This window comes from Rhinopithecus bieti, unplaced genomic scaffold (genome assembly GCF_001698545.2).
Source record: "Rhinopithecus bieti isolate Rb0 unplaced genomic scaffold, ASM169854v2 scaffold_44986, whole genome shotgun sequence".
Classification (NCBI taxonomy): Eukaryota; Metazoa; Chordata; class Mammalia; order Primates; family Cercopithecidae; genus Rhinopithecus; species Rhinopithecus bieti.
Genome location: NW_016817961.1, coordinates 21708 through 40844, shown reverse-complemented (window position 1 = coordinate 40844; position 19137 = coordinate 21708). Strand labels below are relative to the sequence as shown.

General features: G+C 48.3%; 1 protein-coding gene and 1 long non-coding RNA gene across 4 annotated transcripts in view; one reads left to right on the top strand and one right to left on the bottom strand.

Annotated features, from left to right (window-relative positions):
• B4GALT1 (beta-1,4-galactosyltransferase 1) overlaps window positions 1-11468 on the bottom strand; it is a 65468-nt gene extending 54000 nt beyond the window's left edge. The window contains exon 1 of the mRNA XM_017856515.1: window positions 10829-11468. Within this exon, the coding sequence (XP_017712004.1) occupies window positions 10829-11240 (412 nt within the window). The 5' untranslated portion in view covers window positions 11241-11468. The remainder of the gene's footprint in view (window positions 1-10828) is intronic.
• An 85-nt stretch (window positions 11469-11553) lies between these two features.
• The window catches only part of LOC108518248 (uncharacterized), a 14307-nt gene continuing 6723 nt past the window's right edge, over window positions 11554-19137 (top strand). Inside the window, exon 1 of one of the 3 annotated variants that reach the window (XR_001882326.1) lies at window positions 11554-12080. This is a non-coding gene — a long non-coding RNA (uncharacterized LOC108518248). Of the gene's footprint in view, window positions 12081-17404; window positions 17544-19137 lie in introns of those variants that run through there. The other 2 variants (XR_001882325.1, XR_001882324.1) reach the window with 2 other exon arrangements.

The following is a 19137-nucleotide window of genomic DNA, read 5'->3' as shown; positions in this document are numbered from 1 at the left end:
GGCGGGGGCTGGGGTGGTGGTGGGGAGACAGAGTCTCACTATGTCACCAGGCTAGAGTGCAGTGGCCTGATCTCGGCTCACTGCAACCTCCACCTCCCGGCTTCAAGCCATTCTTCCACCTCAATCCCGAGTAGCTGGGATTACAGGTGTGTGCTACCACACCTGGCTAATTTTTGTATTTTTAGTAGAGACAAGGTTTCACCATATTGGCCAGGCTGGTCTCGAACTCCTTGCCTCAAGTGATCCACCCGCCTTGGCCTCCCAAAATGCTGGGAGTACAGGTGTGAGCCACTGTGCTCGGTCAGGATCTGTAAACTTTTAGTCACTGAAATCACTAACTCTAAAATCATTCCATCATTTATGCAATTCAGTGGGCTTCTGAATCTACAAGAGTCTACAAAAGAGGCAGGTACATGGGAGATGACTACAAGGACAGAACTGGCAATTCATATTTGCAGACTTTGGGTTATTGTAACAACTTATTTTTATCCAACATAATTTAAAAGCCTTTCTTCATTAGGGCCCTGTTTCTTGATCCCATACACCAGGGCTATCACACAGAAGTTCATCCACATGAGTTAAATGATCAGGCGCACAGGCTAGCCCAACAGAATATAACAGTTTCTATGGACAGCTACATGCAGTGTTTCCAAAAACGGATCCACAAACTTTTTGATCAACACCATTTTTTTTTTTTTTTTTTTTTGAGATGGAGTCTCGCTCTGTCGCCCGGGCTGGAGTGCAGTGGCCGGATCTCAGCTCACTGCAAGCTCCGCCTCCCGGGTTTACGCCATTCTCCTGCCTCAGCCTCCCGAGTAGCTGGGACTACAGGCGCCCGCCACCTCGCCCAGCTAGTTTTTTGTATTCTTTAGTAGAGACGGGGTTTCACCGTGTTAGCCAGGATGGTCTCGATCTCCTGACCTTGTGATTCGCCCGTCTCGGCCTCCCAAAGTGCTGGGATTACAGGCTTGAGCCACCGCGCCCGGCCAACACCATTATTTTTAAGTCAGGTTTTTAAAGCCAGAGCCTGCCCCATGCTATAGGTTTAGTGCCACATATCAAGGAAGAAGGAAAGAATGTTCTTACTTTCAGGTGGGGTGTTGAAAGAGCCACAGTAAGGCTCCTTTTGTGGACACAGAGTGAATTCAACAGGAACTGCCCTGAGGCAATCACTTACAGGAAAACTCTAATGTCCAGAAAGGCCACATGGTATCCAGCATAGGGAACTACACACACACACACACACACAGGCTGGAAGTGTCAGTGTGAGGCTCCAGCTAGATCCAACTCGCCCTTAGAATCCACATACTTCAAAAGCCAGGAATTTCCAATTTAGAACCTGTGAATGATTCCAAACCTCTTGGAAAGCAATGCGGCAATGTGAATCGGTATTGTTAAGATGACCATATCCTCTGGCCTAGAAATTCTTCTCCAGGAATTTATCCCAGGAAAGTAATTCAACTGAAGCAAAGAGCTACGCACTACAAAAATGTTCCTCTCTAGATTAGCTACAATAGTGAAACCTGGAATAGTATATACTAATGGAATATCTATAAGGATACTAGACGGTAACAAAAGATAATTAGGATAATTAAGAACATAACATTTTATAAGATAATGTTGGATAAAAATGGCTGCACGCAAACAGTTTCACTCTACAACTGCATTGGAATATATGCATTGGAATATGTATGCATTTGAAAAGTAATAGCAAGTTCTGTTACAGGAATGGGAGCATGTTCTGTTACAATGGTAAGTAGAAATTTTTTTTAACATTTAACATGGTAACATTGTATTTTCAACCGGAAAAAAAAAAAGGTCCTATAAAGCAAAAGCCAAAATCTTCACAAATAAGTATTATACTACCAATAATAAATAACATATATTCACAACTTATTCTGTGTTAGGCACTGTTTTAAGCCCTTTCATGGCTACTGCCTACATTTCACAATATCTATGAGGTGGATACTGTTATCGCCATTTTACAAGTGAGAACACTGAGGCACAGAGAGGATAACAACTTTCTTAAATACCAAAGCATGATAGAAAGAAACATTCCTTGTGCCATTTCTATGGGTCATCCACCTGCTAAAATTTTTATGTCTGCTTAGACAGACACGAAATCCTTAGCAGAAGCCTCATGGGTAGTGGGCTTCAAAAGGAATTTCAGAGGCCTTTCATGTTGCAGATATAACCAGGTTTTCCCCCCATTTGCCAAACTGGAATCTAGGAGATAGAGAAAGACAGAGGCTAAAGACCAGCAGGTCCAGCCCACTCAAATTTCAGAAAGACAACAGAGACCAAAGGAGTTAGGATTTGCCTAAAATGATGTAATGAATTAGAAAAAGAATGAAGACCAGAGCTCGGAATCCTCACTCTAGCAGCCTTCAAGGCTTGCTCCTACCCTCTGCAGACTACGAAATTCCTCTCTGCAGCTCTCTTCCCTTTCAACTGCCTCCCTATGATCCCTCAGTCCAGCTACCCTCAGACTTCCTCTGTCCAGAACAGTCCCAACTGCACCTTCTCTTTCTTTCATCATCTTCAGCTCACTCTGCCTCCACTTCCTTTCCTCTCCTGTCCTGCTGGTAACGGTGTGCAACTTCTGGAATTTCAGCTATAGTGTTCTTCCCATATGACAGCAACGAGAGGAAATCACAGGTTTCTTTTAGCAGTAGACCCCTGCCCTTCCAATAAGGGAGACTGTTCAAACATACTGAGAGACAGAGATGCTAAAATCAGTGTCTGGAAGAGAAGTCCTTCATTCTGACTCTGGCCCTGGCCCAGACCACCCATTTGGCTCCCTGTACCTCCTCAGTACCCTCAAAGCACCCAGGCTTGCTCCCTCTGACCACACCATATTGCCAGAGTCTACTACTACTAAGGGACTGCCAAAAAGTGGGGGCCTCTCTTGTTCATGTCTATCTCTCGCACTTTATATAGTGTAGTTACCAATAAAAGTTTGCTGAATGAGGAAATGAGTCCCTATTCATTCTCTTCCTGGGGGGTCTCTCCTGACTTTAGTGTGAAGACTCAATTCTACCTATTCTTGGGCAGGCAGGGGCTCTGCCCAGAGTACTCCTCTAAATGTCAGGCGCTGCCCAACACCTCAATGCCACGTCCCCACACTCCCATAACACAAATACCAGCTTCCCTAGGACGTGCCCTTAACTCCACATCGTTTCCTGTTTTTTTTTGTTGTTGTTGTTGTAGTTGATTTTTTTCAAGCTGGCAGTGTCCTGCAACACCAATGACAGCTCTGCGGTTTCAGGATGTCAAAGGCAAAGGCCATTATGCAAAACAGGAAGAAACTTTGAAAGAAAAAAACTTAAGGCATTTTTAGAATATACCCTGTCATGGGGCCAAGCAATGATTGAATCTCCTGCCACAGACCCTCCCCATGACCTCTAGGCCCCCGTGGTGGGGCAGGAAGGAGCCTGAACTCATACCATATCCGTCACACTGCTGACATAATCCTGCCCCTTCCCTCAGTGCAACCTCGCCCTTCTACTCCAGGCTCTGTGCCAAATGACCCCGGCAGACAAAACTGCTCCTCAGAGAGAATTTAGCTCCAGTGAGGACATTCTAAAGGGAGTAACTTCAAAGTATACTCCTTGGGAATAGCCTGGCACATTCGCCTGGGGCTTATTGATGTAACCCACCTGAACCAGCCCCAACTGAGACTCAGGCTCTGCCTCTCCCTAAGAGATCTTCTCCATAAGAGAATTCCTAGAAACCTGAAGTTTCTCACTATGGTCCCTCCCTAGATCTCAGGACCACCTGGAGGTGGGAGAGCTGTGCTGTATGTTTCAGAATCTGATTTGCAAGCTTGCTCCCACCTTCCTGTGTGTCACATCTCAATGACGTCAATAGCACTGGTTTAGCTAGCTGTTGTTCACCTACCACCACAGCCCCAGAGCCATAGTCGTCCACAGAAGTCCAGCACAGGGACTTGGCTGCTAAGGAAACAAATAGAGAAGTTACTGAGAAACCATCACCCCCACCGATTCTGTTCACAGCAGATTTCTGCTAAGCCAGATCCTAAGAGCCTATCCTGCAGCCTGGCCCTTCGCCCCTGCCCCCAGGCACTTCCTGGACCTAGTTTCTTTTTTAATCAGAATTCTAGACACATCATTTAGCAATAAGCGATACTCATCTGCCAGCACTAAGCAAATCTGGAATTTTCAATGAGTCTATCCTTTTGTAAGACTGGCTTGAAAACCTAGCCCTTCTCAAAAAACTTCAACACTTTTTTTCCTTTTTTAGAAAGCTCTCCTACAGAATCCAAAAAGTACATAAAGCTTTCTGCACAAGCATCATCACTACATCACTAAGAAAAAACAAAAACTATATATGTGTGTGTGTTTAGCAACAGTTGAATGATTTTTTTTAAAGTTATACCATATTCAGGTAACAGAATATGATACTGCCTTTGTGATTTTTAAAGGTATAGGGTCAAGTCTGTGACAGAATCTTAAGTGAAAAATGCTGAACACCAGGTTATCTACATGAATCTATTTCAATCTATCTGTCCATCTATAAAGAAAACAGCTATAACACTAGATGTGGTGACTGACACCTATAATCCCAGTGCTTTGGGAGGCCAAGGCAGGTGAATCACTTGAGCTCAGGAGTTTGAGACCAGCCTAGGCAACATGGCAAAACCCCATCTCCACAAAAAAATACAAAAATTAGTCAGGCATGGTGGTATGCACCTGTGGTCCCAGCAACTAGGGAGACTGAAGTGGGAGAAACACTTAGCCCGAGAGGTCGAGGCTACAGTGAGCTGTGATCACTGCACTCCAGCCTGGGTGACAGAGCAAAAACCCTGTCTCAAAAAGAAAAAAAAAAGAAAGAAAAAAGATATTAGCTATATTCTTAAACATGAAAAAGACTAGTAGGAAATATGCCAGTATGTTTCTTCTGGGTGACAGGAATTTGGGTGTGCTTTTATATCTCTTTCAACTTTTCAAATTATTTTCAATGAGCCTGCATTACTTTTTACTTTTAAAATGAAGGAAGAGATTATCCCCCCTCAAAAGGCAAAAGCAAAGACCCATACCCCTATCCCCAACATCCCTGCGAGGCAAGTTGTTGTTCTCTCTCTCTCTCTCTCTCTCTCTCTCTCCCTCTCTCTCTCCCTCTCTCTCCCTCTCTCTCCCTCCCGCCCTGGGCTTTGTGAGGGGCTCTGGAGAAGCAGCAGGTGGGGGGAGTGGACAGAGAAGCAGCTACATAACACACCCACACCAGACTTTAAAATGACTGCCAAAGAATTCAGCAACAGCCAATTATATAGCCCCTAGCCTTCATTTGTGTAGGGAAGGGGCTGGCTGAGGTCGAGCTGCAAAGTGGAACCTGAAACACTGAGTGTGTGACTCACCCCTCTGTCTTCTAAGGACAAATCCCTTTAGGCCACATTCACCCAGAACCAGCCCCTCACTGAACCCTGTCCCCCACCCCCAAGCCCCACTCTCCAACCTGGTCTCTGACTTACAGAACAATATCCTGAGATCACTCCTTGAGCTAGTGACCGCCTCACCTCACCCTGCAATGGCCCAGATCAACACAGAGACCCCTACAACTCAGGTCTCAGGTCTCTACAGTCTCAGTCACAGTCTGGCTCCCAGGAACCCTCACCAAGTTTATGGACAGGAGTGGACCCTGTGAGTCTAATCCCATGCCTTGCGAATTCCCCTAGGAGCCAGGCTCTGGCTGGTTGGCCTTACAGTGACCTCACTGCCCAGGGACCATACCAGTCTATACCAAAGCCAAATGTAAAATTGTCACCGTGCCAGGCCCTCAAAGGATTTAAGCTTCAAGGGCAGACCATTTGTCCTAAGACAACTGGATTGCTGCTCCACTGGATAAGAAAAACTGGAATTTCCAGGTGGATGTGGGTTCAAGCAGAATTCCAGTCTCTGCTTCTTCACAGTAAGAGCAGAGAACAAAGAGTAAGAAACAAGGTACAGGAGGCACTGGGTAAACAGATAGCGGGGAAATCAGCAGTATAACTATTGAATAACCTCTTTCACAAACACACACCCATAGCCCAGCTGAATGCAAAGGGGATGAGCCTGCCGGCCCTGTTCCCTAAGTCTGGATGGTCCCTAGGGTGGAATCTGTGGAAGGCTCAGACTGCCTTGCCATTAACTGGCATCAGTTCCCAACCCATAAATTAACTTAGTCCCAGCCTCGAAATCCCTACCCTGCTGCTACCCAAAGACCATAATACCCAGTGATATCTCATTATAATCATTATAAAGCAGCAAGTTAAAGATTACCCAGCAGAGCTAATGCATAGCTTCGAAATTAGAGGAAAATTTTCACAAAACCAAATAAAACCAGGGCTGGAGAATTTTGATATGAACTTGTAGTTTCTGAAAGAAGAAAGGAAGAAATGAAGGAGGGAGGGGAGTGATAGGGAAAGGGATAAACACACACTTTGGTTCCCTTAGATGACGTCAGCACTGTTTAATTATGCCTCCCCTGCCTAAATTAAGAGTTTCTGAAGAGAAGGCATTTTGTTTTCTTCTTTGTAGCTCTAGTGCCCAGCATAATACAGGAACATTGCTGGAACTGAAGGAATGAAGTTATCAGATGCCTTAGCCATCACGAACATCCATACAAAACCAACATACAAGACCTTCAGATGGACCCAGAGACACATCTTGCAGGGGATCTTCCTCTGAAACTCTAGGGCATATCAGGTCACCTCTGAACCCGTGCACTAGCCAACTACTGAATAGTAACCTCCAGGAAGAGCACTAGAGGATCCCATAGTGGGATGCTACAGTTCTAAGAAGCTGCAGTTTGAGACCAATCCCACATTTGGCTCTTGTTCCCCATTCCCCAAGGAGTTTCCACTTGGGCCATCAGAGGCTCCACTGCAGGTGGAGGAGGTTCCTTGTGTTTAATCGAAGTCTGGAATGAATTATAGCAGCCAGGGATCACTTTTATCACCATAGGCTGTGTCTAAGAAAGCGACCAAGTTTTACCATGAAAGCAAACCAGATAGTCATGGAGGGTATTTCTCAATCTCAGACTGTTAGACAAGGAATGTCTGTGTGTTTGTCAATATATTATTTTCCACGAAAAAAACAACAGGACAAAACTGGCTTACAAGACTAGTTATCTGAGCCTAAAGCTTCAACCCCCAGGAAGAAGCTCCACCATAAGCCGGAAGGTGATGAGGTTCCAAGGCTCATCCCCAAAGGGGCGAGAGAGAGTCCTTTCCCAAGCCTCAAAGTACACTCTGTCCTGGGCAGCCTGCTTGTGTCCACATGTGTGCGTATGAGGGAGGTGGAAATGTGCTGGTAGAGAAACACCTTAGAGCCCAGCAAAGACCAGCTAGGGCACAAACCCTGGCAGAGGCTCAGCAACAGCCCCCATAAAAACCAGGGAAACTGGCTCATGGGCAAGTGCTCCTCGGGTGCCCTGGCTACCTGTAGCTGCTGTTTGCTGGTCCAAGTGCCCATCTCTAGATCAGAGTCTTTCCTTTTGAACAAATGAAGAGGATCTCCTCAAAGCATAGGTGGGCAAGAGCGGCCTCTGAGGCTTAAGCAGTCTAACACTCACTCCCCTGCCCCCTCAGGGGACTGTACCATCCATCCCAGGCCCCAGCTGAGCCTCCAGGCCAGCCATGCCTCTCTCACTAGTTCAGCCTCAGGTACTGCCCACCTCCCGCATCACCCTACTCATCTCCGGACTGGCCATGCCACAGCTGGTCAAGTCCCATTGAGCTGCTGCCCAATCTGAGTAGAGATAAACATGATGGGGGAAGAAACCCAAGGCCACTGTTCCTCCTATCTCAGTAGGCAAACACCCAGGTGGCCAGAAAAGAGGGCCTTGCTGCAGGGTTATAAGTAGATGCTGCATGGCCCCCCTGAGGACCTGAGACAGTGTTAGGAAAGAAGGATAGCATAGCACCTGCAGGCCTAAACTGCCTGGGAGAATTCCCTGGAGAAAGCTGCAGAATCCTCAGGAAAGGCCCACCTTCCCACTGCATCACTCACTCCTATAAGCCTCACATTAGCCCACAGGAGGGTGCCCGGTGTGAGGGCGGGGGATACTATGGCTCCAAACCTGCAGCCTGCCCCAGGTCACACTAACCCAAGTCTATCTGAAGACTATTCCAAGTCCTTGATAGCTCCAACAGCAACCCATCAGCAGTCCAATCCAGTGCCTTATGTGCTCCAGGGTAGGGCCTGCCCATAACCCACACCTGTCAGCCGAGAGGAATCTCAGCATCTGGCCCAGACCCCTGGACACCAGAAAGTAAAGCCAAGTCAGGGAAAGGAACTGCAAGTAGTGAAAAGGCCACAACTCTAAACCCCACGGATGCTTTCTCCCACCAACCTCAAAACCACCCGCAAAGGCTTTGGCTAACACCTGCCCATGAACAGATGGGCTCAACTCCCCCCACCAACACACTCCCAAGGAGACTTTCAGCTTTCTCAAGGCCTCATAGCCAGGAACCTCCACTCTGAGAACTGTACCTAACCATCCAAACCTACAGGCCCTATTAAAATGAAGAGAAGACCTCTCGACCCCCATTTCTGGGGCTGCCTCAGCAGCAGCCTAAACGTCATGGTCCCTTGCATGTCACACGAAAGCAGCCAAACTAGAGAAGGCACTCTCTCCTCGTCCTCCAGAATGTTCTCTCTCAGGAGGTCCTTTCAACTAGGCAAATATAGTCCATTTAGAAACACCAGTAACTGGTGACAAGCCGATCACTAGCAACATCATTACAAAACAAAACTAAGCAGAGCTATGGTCACCACCTTGTCTCTTACGCTTCTGAGAGGAAGATGTGATACTCAAATACCAATCTAATCAACTTTGCAGTACTTTTCTTTAATTTGCTAATTATTTTTTCTTTCTGTGCAATATCCAGGCAACAACCAAAAACAAAAGCAAAAAACCTGGCCTTTTTCTGGCCTGGAGACTCAGTCTCTCTCCCACTTCACTCTGCTCTTCAGAGCCATTTCCGTGGAAGTCTGAAAAAATGGAACTTTATAAAGGTCCTAAGCAAATATTATTACTATATTATTATTATGCGGTGTATTGAGTGCCCGTACTTTTTTTTTTTTTGAGACAGAGTCTTGCTTTGTCGCCCAGGCTGGAGTGTACTGGCACCATCTTGACTCACTGCAACCTCTGCCGCCCAGGTTCAAGCAATTCTCCTGCCTCAGCCTCCTGAGTAGCTGGGACTATAGGCGTGCGCCACTACCCCCAGCTAACATTTTTGTATTTTTGTAGAGATGGTGTTTCACCATATTGGCCAGGCTGGTCTTGAACTCCTAACCTCAAGGGATCCACGCCCCTCAGCCTCCCAAAGTGCTAGGATTACAGGCGTCAGCCACTGTGCCCGGCCTGAGTGCCTGTATTTAATGTACACAATCTCATTTAGTCTTAAAAATAACCCTGTAAGGTAATCATTGACAATCACATTTTACACATGAGGAAGAGATTTTGAGAAACTCGATAGCATGACTCAAGTCAGACACTTAGCAGCAAGGCAGTCCATTTCATTTTATGGGACTAGTCTGCTTCCCAGAATCATCATCAAATGCAAAGGAATTTAATTATCTGCTTAAAAAAAACGCCCCCATCATTACCACAGTTCATGTCTGACCGATTCCAAGATGTCCTTCCCAAACTTGATATGAACACATTGACGCAATTATTGGCGAAATTGAGCAAGAGTATGTAGTAGCCAGGGCTCTGTGGGAAAGTGACAGAAAACTCCTGTCGACAGGATGTCATCCTGCCTGCCAGGGCCCCTCACTCACAACAATTCTCTAAAACTTGGCATTAGAAATGAGAGAGGACCTGTGTGGTAACCCTGGAAGCAACCTGTGGTTGCCTTGGGCCTGTGGGCCTGTAGGTTACAGGTCAAAGAGAAGTCCGGACTAGGCTCAGCCTCCTGCTATGAGGAATGCAAACCCACCTACTCAAGCTATCTGCCTAAGCTGAAACAGAGGCTAGAGGTCAGAGTTCAGATCATCTGGGCAAGATAATTGAGACTAAGGCTGCTGCTGGAAGTACCAGAAATGGGCAACGTGGTGCTGACTGGTTATATTTTAGCCCTCTAGCCCCCGGAGCACACAAGCTCTCTGCCCTTGGGAGAGATTCCTGCTCACCTAGGTTTTGGGTACCCATACCGGGAGGAGACTAGAGGGAAGGGCTCTCGGTGACGATCCACACAGAGGAAGAAATGAACACACAGTGACAATTTACTGAGGGCTTACCCTCATTAATTAAGCCCTTATTTACATTGTTCACATAATCTTCCAAAACAACCCCTTGAAAGGGTGACCATTTATTATTCCAGAAGAGAAACGTTGGGTTCACAGAGAAGTCACTTGGCACAAACGATCAGGAGAAAACGCCACTCTCAGGAGAGTGGCTCTATGGCAAGACACGTGAACCGAGAGGTCAGTCCCCAAGAGGGAGTGGATTACTCGAGGTCCCTACCAGAGTTTTTAGTGCAAGGCTGCTCCAAGCCCTAAGCAGATCCAAACTCCAAAACTTCCTGAGCTTCGGGTCAGAGCAGGGAAGTCTCCAAGGCCTTCTCTGGTTCTGGGGCTAGAGGGGCCTCGGGACTTCCCTGGGCGGTCCCGGCCCCAAGCCGCCTACATGACTCCCCAGGGACCCACTTCCTAACCCTTCTCTCCCATCCAGTCCCGAGCCTCTGGGATTTAAAACTCTAATCCAGAACAGGGAGGCTGGCTGTCGTAGAAGAGCCAGCCTGAGGGAATGTCTGGGGGATCCTGTCGGGGAAATCCAGGGGAGTCCCAATCCTCGGACTGGCGCCGACCCGAGTCCTTACCGAGCAGCGGGGACTCCTCAGGGCAGGCGGGCAGCGGCAGCGAGGTGGTCTGGGGCACTGGGACCGAGGTCAAGTTGCTCGCGGGGCCGGGGCCAGAAGCCGCGACTGGGCTGGAGTCGCCAGCCGGGCGCGGCTGGGAGGAGGCGCCTAGAGGAGGAGGCGGCCGGGCCCCTCCGGTCCCGAGTTCCCCGGAGGGCTGCCCGATGGCGGCGGCACCGTTCGAGCCGCCCTGCAGCGATGTGGAGACTCCGACCAGCTGGGGCAGGCGGCTCAGGTCGCGGCCAGCCAAGTAGTAAACGAGGGTGACGCCAAGGTGCAGAGCGCAGACGGCCACGAGCAGACGGCAGGCCCGCTGCAGCGACGCGCCAGGCATCGCGGCGCTGCCGCCCAGGAGCGGCTCCCGAAACCTCATCTTCCCGCCGCCGCTTTAAGAAGAGTGTGGGCTACACGAGGGGAGGCGACCCGCCCGCGGGCCGCCTGCCAGGCGCTGCCCCACAGCGGCGACCGGGGGAGGGCCCGGAGGGAGGGCTGGCAAGCGCGGCGCCAGGGTGCGAGTGGCTGAGAGCTGAGACTCCTCCGGCTGGCCAGACCTGGGAGCGGCGAGAGGGCGCCCGAGGCGCGGGCGGGGAGGGGAGGAGGGCGGGGCGGGGAGGAGGGAGGGGAGGGGGGGGCCCCGGTGGGGGCGCGGGGGGCTGGGCGCGGGGTTTTCGGGACGAGAGCGGGAAGGCGGGGCAGCCCGTGGCGGGACTGGCGCGCTGGGCGGGGCCTCGGGAGGGTGGGCAGCGGGCGGGGCGGCCTCGCGGGGTACCCGGAGTCTGACTCGAGCTTCGACGTTTGGCCGCGCACCGCCCTCTTCCTCCTGAGCCTTTGCGGCGGAGCTTCGGTAGCCTTGAGCCGCGCCTCCTCTTCCTCCTCCACGCTGCCCTCAACAGGCCGCGCCACTTCCTGGGGTGTGAAGGGACTCGGGTGCTAGCCTGGGCCTGCAGCGCGGCGGCGGAGAGAACGGAGAGGACAGCTGGCGGGTGGTTGTCTGGGGTGGTTGGGGCCGCGGCGGCGTTCCGGCCAGTGGGCCTTGGTGGTCGAGGCAAGAGAGGCAGAAAAAGGTTACCCAGGAAACGGGCTTCGACGTCGGGCGAGGGGTGGCACGTTCGAAACCCACTCCCTAACTCAGCCCGGCTGAACCCCGCTGCTTAACGAGGGGTCCTGCGGCAAAGAAAGTGGACAGGTTGCCACTTCTTTGCCTCCCCATCAGGTAACCTGAGCTATAAGGCGCTCGCAGACCAGACCAGCTTGGTTCCAGGTGTGTGTGTGGTGGGAGTCCTGTATACTTTGAGGAGGAGCGCAGCAAGAAGCCTCTAACTCCCAGGCCAGCGTGCAGGAGAGCAGCCGGCCTTACAGTCTACACTGGGCTACACACGGTCCCATGAAGTAGGAGTTCTCCCGATGTCATAGAGTGGGGCCCTGGAAGATTAAGAAACTTGCCTAAGAGCCCACAGCTGGCAAGAGGCAGAATTCTGGCTCCAAAACCCATATTTTTCCACAGGTTTACCCTTTGTTGATTTGCAAGTAAGGGCTGAAGGCTGTGTGGGTCAGAGACTTAAGCACTGAAGCCACTTGACCTCGATTTGACCCAGAGGCCTCAGACCCTGAGTGAGCAGAGACTCCTCACCCCGGAGAAAGACTCATGGAGGTGCTGTCAGTAATGTGGATAGGGAAGCTGTGGGCTCTGGCAGCCAACCAGCAGGGAATAACAGTAGCTACCTTATTTTGAGAGTTTACTATGTGCTAGTACTATCCGCCATGAAGTAGGTGGTGTTACGGTGTCCATTTCACAGATGAGAAAATGAAGGCTTATGAGTTGACACTTTGGTTGTGATCATACACAATCCTCACGACTTCCTGGACACCAGATCCTTCTGATCTTCCTCACTTCACTGGCCATTTCTGTCTCCTCTCTGGACTTCTTCCTCAGTTGTTGAAGGCCCCGGCCGTAGTTCATGATGTTCTTTTGTGTCTACACTCCCTCTGAGTGATTTATAATATCCATATGCTGATCACTGATCTGTCTCCAGCCCAAATCTCTTCCCTGACCTCCAAATTCAGCTGCTTATTTTACTGGCATCTCAAACACAATACATCTTGCCCCCAGCAACCTACTCCTTACACTCCTTTCGCTCCACTCCCGTTCTTACCTCCTTCAGAGAGTGATACTCTTGTTCATTCAGTTCCCCAGAATCTAAAAGGTGTCCTTGATGTGCTTCTCTTACTCTCAAATGCCATTTGCAAGCCCTCAGCCAGCCTTGTCTGTGCTACCTTCAAAACATCAAAATTTACCAACTCTGACGTAACCATCCTCGATCAAGCCACCATCATCTTGCCCTGGATTATATAGCAGCTACTAATTGGTCACCCTGCTTCCACCTCCTCCATTCCTCCTCCCTAGTCTGTTTTCCACAGAGCATCCAGGAAATCTTTGTAAGCATAAATCAGATCATGCCATTTGTTCAGAACCAAATCCATAGAAGCCCTGTTCAATCTGGTTCCTATCTCCCTCCTCACCCACATCTATCACTCTACCATGCTGGACCGGCCTTAGCCACACTAGCCTGATAGCTATTCCTTGAACTTGCCATATTTCTTCCTGCCTCAAGGCCCTTGTACTTGCTGTTCACTTTGCCTGAAACACTTGTCCCCAATATTTCATTCAATTCAGGTCTCTTAAATGTCACCTTATGACAGAGACCTTCTCAGACTACCTTATGCAGAACGGCCTCCTGCCTGAATCTGCTTAACCTGCTTGTTTTGTTTTTTTGTTTGTTTTGAGACGAAGTCTTGCTCTTGTCCCTCAGGCTGGAGTGCAATGGTGCAATCTTGGCTCACTGCAACCTCCGCCTCCCGGATTCAAGCAGTTCTCCTGCCTCAGCCTCCCGAGTAGCTGGGGTTACAGGTGCCTGCCATCATGCCGGGCTAATCTTTTGTATTTTTAGTAGAGATGGGGTTTCATCATGTTGGCCAGGCTGGTCTCGAACTCCTGACCTCAGGTGATCTGCCCGCCTCGGCCTCCCAAAGTGCTGGGATTACAAGTGTGAGCCACCGCGCCCAGCCTTAACCTGCTTGATTTTTTTCAGAGTGGGTATCAACTACCCAACATTATGCATTTATTTTCTGTTGTCTTGCCTCCCTCATTAGAAGATCAGCTTCATGAGAACGGGAAATTTCTCTCTTGTTCACTACTGTATCTTCAGCACCTAAAACTGAGCCTGGCACATACTTGGCACTGAATCGATATTCTTTTGGGTTTTTTTGTTTGTTTGTTTGTTTTTTGAGGCAGAGTCTCACTCTGTCGCCCAGGCTGGAGTACAGTGGTGTGATCTCAGCTTACTGTAAGCTCCGCCTCCCAGGTTCAAGCCATTCTCCTGCCTCAGCCTCCCAAGTTGCTAGGACTACAGGCGCCTGCCACCATGCCAGCTAATTTTTTTAATTTTTAGTAGAGATGGGGTTTCACCGTGTTAGCCAGGATGGTCTCGATCTCCTGACCTCATGATCCACCCGTCTCAGCCTCCCAAAGTGCTGGGATTACAGTTGTGAGCCACCGCACCTGGCCGATATTTGTTAAAATACTTTTTAAATACCATGATCATCTTGATGTGGGAAGGGAAGAAGGGAAAAAATATTGCTAACTTAGTTTAGAACATAAAGTGGAGTCCTCCAAGGAGTTGGTAAAGGTGAAGCTGACCCCAGCACCCTGTGTTTAGGGGTAAAGTCGGCCTGGCCCATGAGTGAGGGTGGGTCAGATTAGTTCCACAACTGAAAATTAAGTGGAGGGCGAAATGGGGATGTCTTCCACTGGTATAGATGATGGCCAGGAGATAGGACTGCGGTGGGTATTAGGAATCACAGACCTGTCCCAGGACACTGTGTGGCCAGAAATCGAGGAAAAGGAACAACACTCGCTGATTGCCTATCCCTCAGGAACTTGCAGAGTCCACTAAGTCCTGAGCACTAGTCTCAGCAGCCCCTGATCCACAGGCAACTAGAATCAGTAAATTACAAATAATATAGATGGCCCGGAAACCTTTGGGACAACATTGTCTAGCAGTCCAGACATGAAGTGGTGCTGGTGAGACAGACCCAGGCAACCTTCCTCCCCACTGTCTCCAGCTCTTTTTCCACCCTCGACTTCGTCAGGTGAAAAATTAATCCCATCCAGTGAGACAAATGGAGGAGGAAGTTGCAGTGCTGATTGGCCAAAAGCTGGCAAGGGGGCTTGGCTCTTGGCCCATCCTTGTGCTCATCTGCCCAGAATCACCAGCTCCCTGCTTCTCCCTGCAGCTGGCCTTCCTCTGCCCTCCCCTGGTGCCTTCTTCTGCACCTGTCAGGTTACATTTCTGTTTTTACCCTCATGGATCAGAAGGGCATCAAATACTGCCTGGCACATAGTAGACAGTTATTTCAGTCATCTATTGCAGTGTAACACCTACCCCAAAACTTAGTGTTATAAAACAACACTTTCTTGCAGTTTTGCAGTTGACTGGGCAGCTTTGGTTCACATGGTGTCAGCTGAGGCACTGGTACAGTTGGAAGTTCCAAAATGGCTTCACTCATGTGCATGGCAGTTGGTGCTGGCTGGGGGCTGGAAGCTCAGAATGGGTTGGGTCATGGGGCTTTCATTCTCCACTTGGACCTCTCCACAAAGGACTCTCCATGTGGCTGCTTGGGTTTCCTCACAAACTAGAGGAAGCATTCCAAAAAGGAGCATGTCAAAAACACAGAAAATGCAGATCCCTTAAAGCCCAGCCTTAGCATCACTTCTAGGGCATTCTTTTGCTTAAAACAAGTTTATAGGGCAGTCCAGATTCAAGGGGAGTAAAACTGGCTCTGCCTCTTGTTTTTTCCTTTTTTTTTTTAAGATGAGATCTTCCTTTGTCAACCAGCCCATAGTGCAGTGGGGTGATCATAGCTCACTGTAACCTCAAACTCCTGAGCTCAAGTGATTCTCCTGCCTCAGCCTCCCGAGTAGCTGAGACTACAGGGATGCGCCTCCATGTCAAGCTAATTGTTAAATTTTTAGTGGAGATGCGGTGTTGCAACATTGCTCAGACTAGTCTCGAATTGAGCTCACGCAGTCCTCCTGCTTTGGCCTCCCAAAGTGCTGAGATTACCAGCATGAGCCATTTCGTCTGACCGACTCTATCTCTTGATGGGAGGAGGGGCAAAGAATTGTCAGGCACCTTTAATCCACAGTAGTTTGCCCAATGGCCACAAATTATGTAGATTCTTCCCACAGGTAAAATACATTAGTGTCTTCCTAAGATCCCCCAAAGGTTCAACTAATTAAGACTTCAGGTCCAAAATATTATCTAAATCAAATCCAGGTGTTACTGACCAAAGACTAAAAGCACTCACTGCCCACTGTTCTAGAAACCAATACTGTGACACCAGGTTTTTGAGAAAAGAAAAGCTTCATACTGCAGGTAGGCCAACAGGGAGATAGAAGAGTCCAGCTGAAATCTCCTTGTGGTGACTTTAGGTCTCCCTGGGCTGTCTCAAGTCTCCCTGGGCTGGCTTTAAGGTAATGTTTTATTAGAAAATTTTGGGGTGGATTCTGAGATTAATAAGTAACCGGTAGAAGGAAAGGGGAGGTCTGGAAAGTCCTCAGGCATGCACAATTATTTCTTCATGCCTCTTCATGAGTCACATGTCCAATTCAGGGGGATTTAGAATGTAACATGTGGTGGAAATTTGTGACACCAGAAAGCTCTTTCTGTGCAAGAGCCCAGTTGCCCTATTGGTTCCAACTAATTTCAGCCAGTTCTTTTATCTCAAGCAGAGGGAGTTTTGGCATTTCAGCACATTGTTTCTTTTCTGATCTGCCATCCTGCAAACTCAGGAATTTCTTAGTCATTGGTTTCTGTAACTCTTTGGGACACAGTTTCACAGGTATATTCCTCAGGGAGGTATGGATAGCCGGGTGCAGTGGCTCATGCCTGTAATCCCAGCACTTTGGGAGGATGAGGTGGGAGGACCACTTGAGCCCAAGAGTTTGAGACCAGCCTGGGTAACATCTCTAAAAAATAAAGATAAGGCCGGGTGCAGTGGCTCACGCCTGTAATCCCAGCACTTTGGGAGGCCAAGGCAGGCGGATCCTGAGATCAGGAGATCAAGACCATCCTGGCTAACACGGTGAAACCCCGTCTCTACTAAAAATACAAAAAATTAGCCGGGCGTGGTGGTGGGCGCCTGTAGTCCCAGCTACTCGGGAGGCTGAGGCAGGAGAATGGCGTAAACCCCGGAGGCAGAGCTTGCAGTGAGCCGAGATCGCGCCACTGCACTCCAGCCTGGGCCATAGAGCAAGACTCTGTCTTAAAAAAAAAAAAAAGATAAAAGAGGGACCCGTGGATTATAAAGACAAATTATCTTATTCCTTTTTTTTTCTCTCTCCCTTTTCCTGAGAAATTTAGTTAAAAAGTCACTAGGTAGGGTTGAGCAACGTAAGAGTCCAAACAGCATAGACAGGGTGTCAAAGCCCAACCAGGATAGGGAGGGGTAAGGGGGTGGCGGGGAGGATAACAGCCCAGCAAAGAGGGTCAAAGCTCAGGAGAGTAAAAAGGTCCTCAGGACCTGAGCATGGTAGGAAGTCTCCTGTGAAGGGCAACTGGTGTTGAAGCCAAGACGTGATGAAGTGAGTGTTGAACACAGGAACACTGATTAAAAAGTAAGTATATGGCCGGGCATGGTGGCTCACACCTGTAAACCCAGCACTTTGGGAGTCCAAGGCGGACAGATCACCTGAGGTCAGGAGTTAGAAACCAGCCTGGCCAACGTGGTGAAACTCCATCTCTACCAAAAATACAAAAAGTAGCTGGGCTGGGTGGCACATGCCTGTAATCCATAGCTGCTTGGGAGGCTGAGGCCGGAGAATCACTTGAACCTGGGAGGCAGAGGTTGCAGTGAGCCGAGATCGTGCCATCGCACTCCAGCCTAGTCTACAGAATAAGACTCCGTCTCAAAAAAAAAAAGTAACTATATATAGATGAGAGTTACCCAAGTTTCTGACAGTCAGAGGAGTTACAAATATAGACAGGGAAAAAACTAAACTGAATCCTTTGATACATTATTTAAAGTTGAGAAATTGGTGTGAATTCATGATTTTCAATATAGTGAAAAATGATGAAATAAGAATGGTGTGTGTGTGTGTGTGTGTGTGTATTGTCTGGGAGCAGAAATTTCCCAAGGCCATGAACACATCTAGCAGCTAAGTTTTGGTTTCTAAACACCATTCTCCAATAAAAGGACTTAGGTATTCTTGGAGAAAAGGCTGATTGCTGATTCCAGGGATTGGCTAGGAATATTACAAGATGAACCTGGAAAATCTTGTGTCAGAAAGTGAGGAAGAACTCAAAGAATGATAAGATTATGTCAAAAAGACACAGAAATCAGTTTGAAGGGGCTCCCATTGGCCAAATATGGAAAAATTTGATCATGAAAATAAATATTGATAGAAACAATTTATTACCAGTTGAACAAAGTAAACCGTGAGTCCATAGTGATATAAATAAATGGAATTTGATGAGTAACAATATATTTACCTAATTTCAAATACTACCTTAAGAAATACTAATAATTTTAATGGGAAACATTAGAGAAATCCAAATTGTGAGACATTCTAGAAAACAACCATTCTGAAATCTTCCAGAATGTCAAGGTCATGATAGTCAAAGATTGAGAAAATATTCTCATCACAATTGAAGGAAAACAAAGAGAAATAGCAACTAACTATCCTTTTCTTGGGGTTACACTACTGTCCAAAGAGCATGTAGTGAGGGCAGTACTGCTAATGTCTACACAACACACCTGCATCAACTAGAGCTTTGCTTTAGCTTGGTGCAATTTTGGAAAATGAAAACTGAAGGAAAAAAACTAAATGCAACATGTGATTCTAAAGTGGATCCTTCTATTATAAAGAATATTCTCTGGGCATGGTGGCTCAAATCTGTAATCCTAGCACTTTGGGAGGCCGAGACAGGCAGATCACCTGAGGTTAGGGGTTCAAGACCAGCCTGGCCAACATGGCGAAACGCCATCTCTACTAAAAATACAAAAATTAGCCAGGCATGGTAGCACATGCCTGTAATCCTAGCTACTCAGGAGGCTGAGGCAGGATAATCGCTTGAACCTGGGAGGTGGAGGTTGCAGTGAGCCGAGATCGTGCCACTGCCCTCCAGCCTGGGTGACAGAGTATGACTCTCTCTCTCTCTCTCTCTCTCTCTCTATATATATATATATAAATAAATATATATAAAAATAAA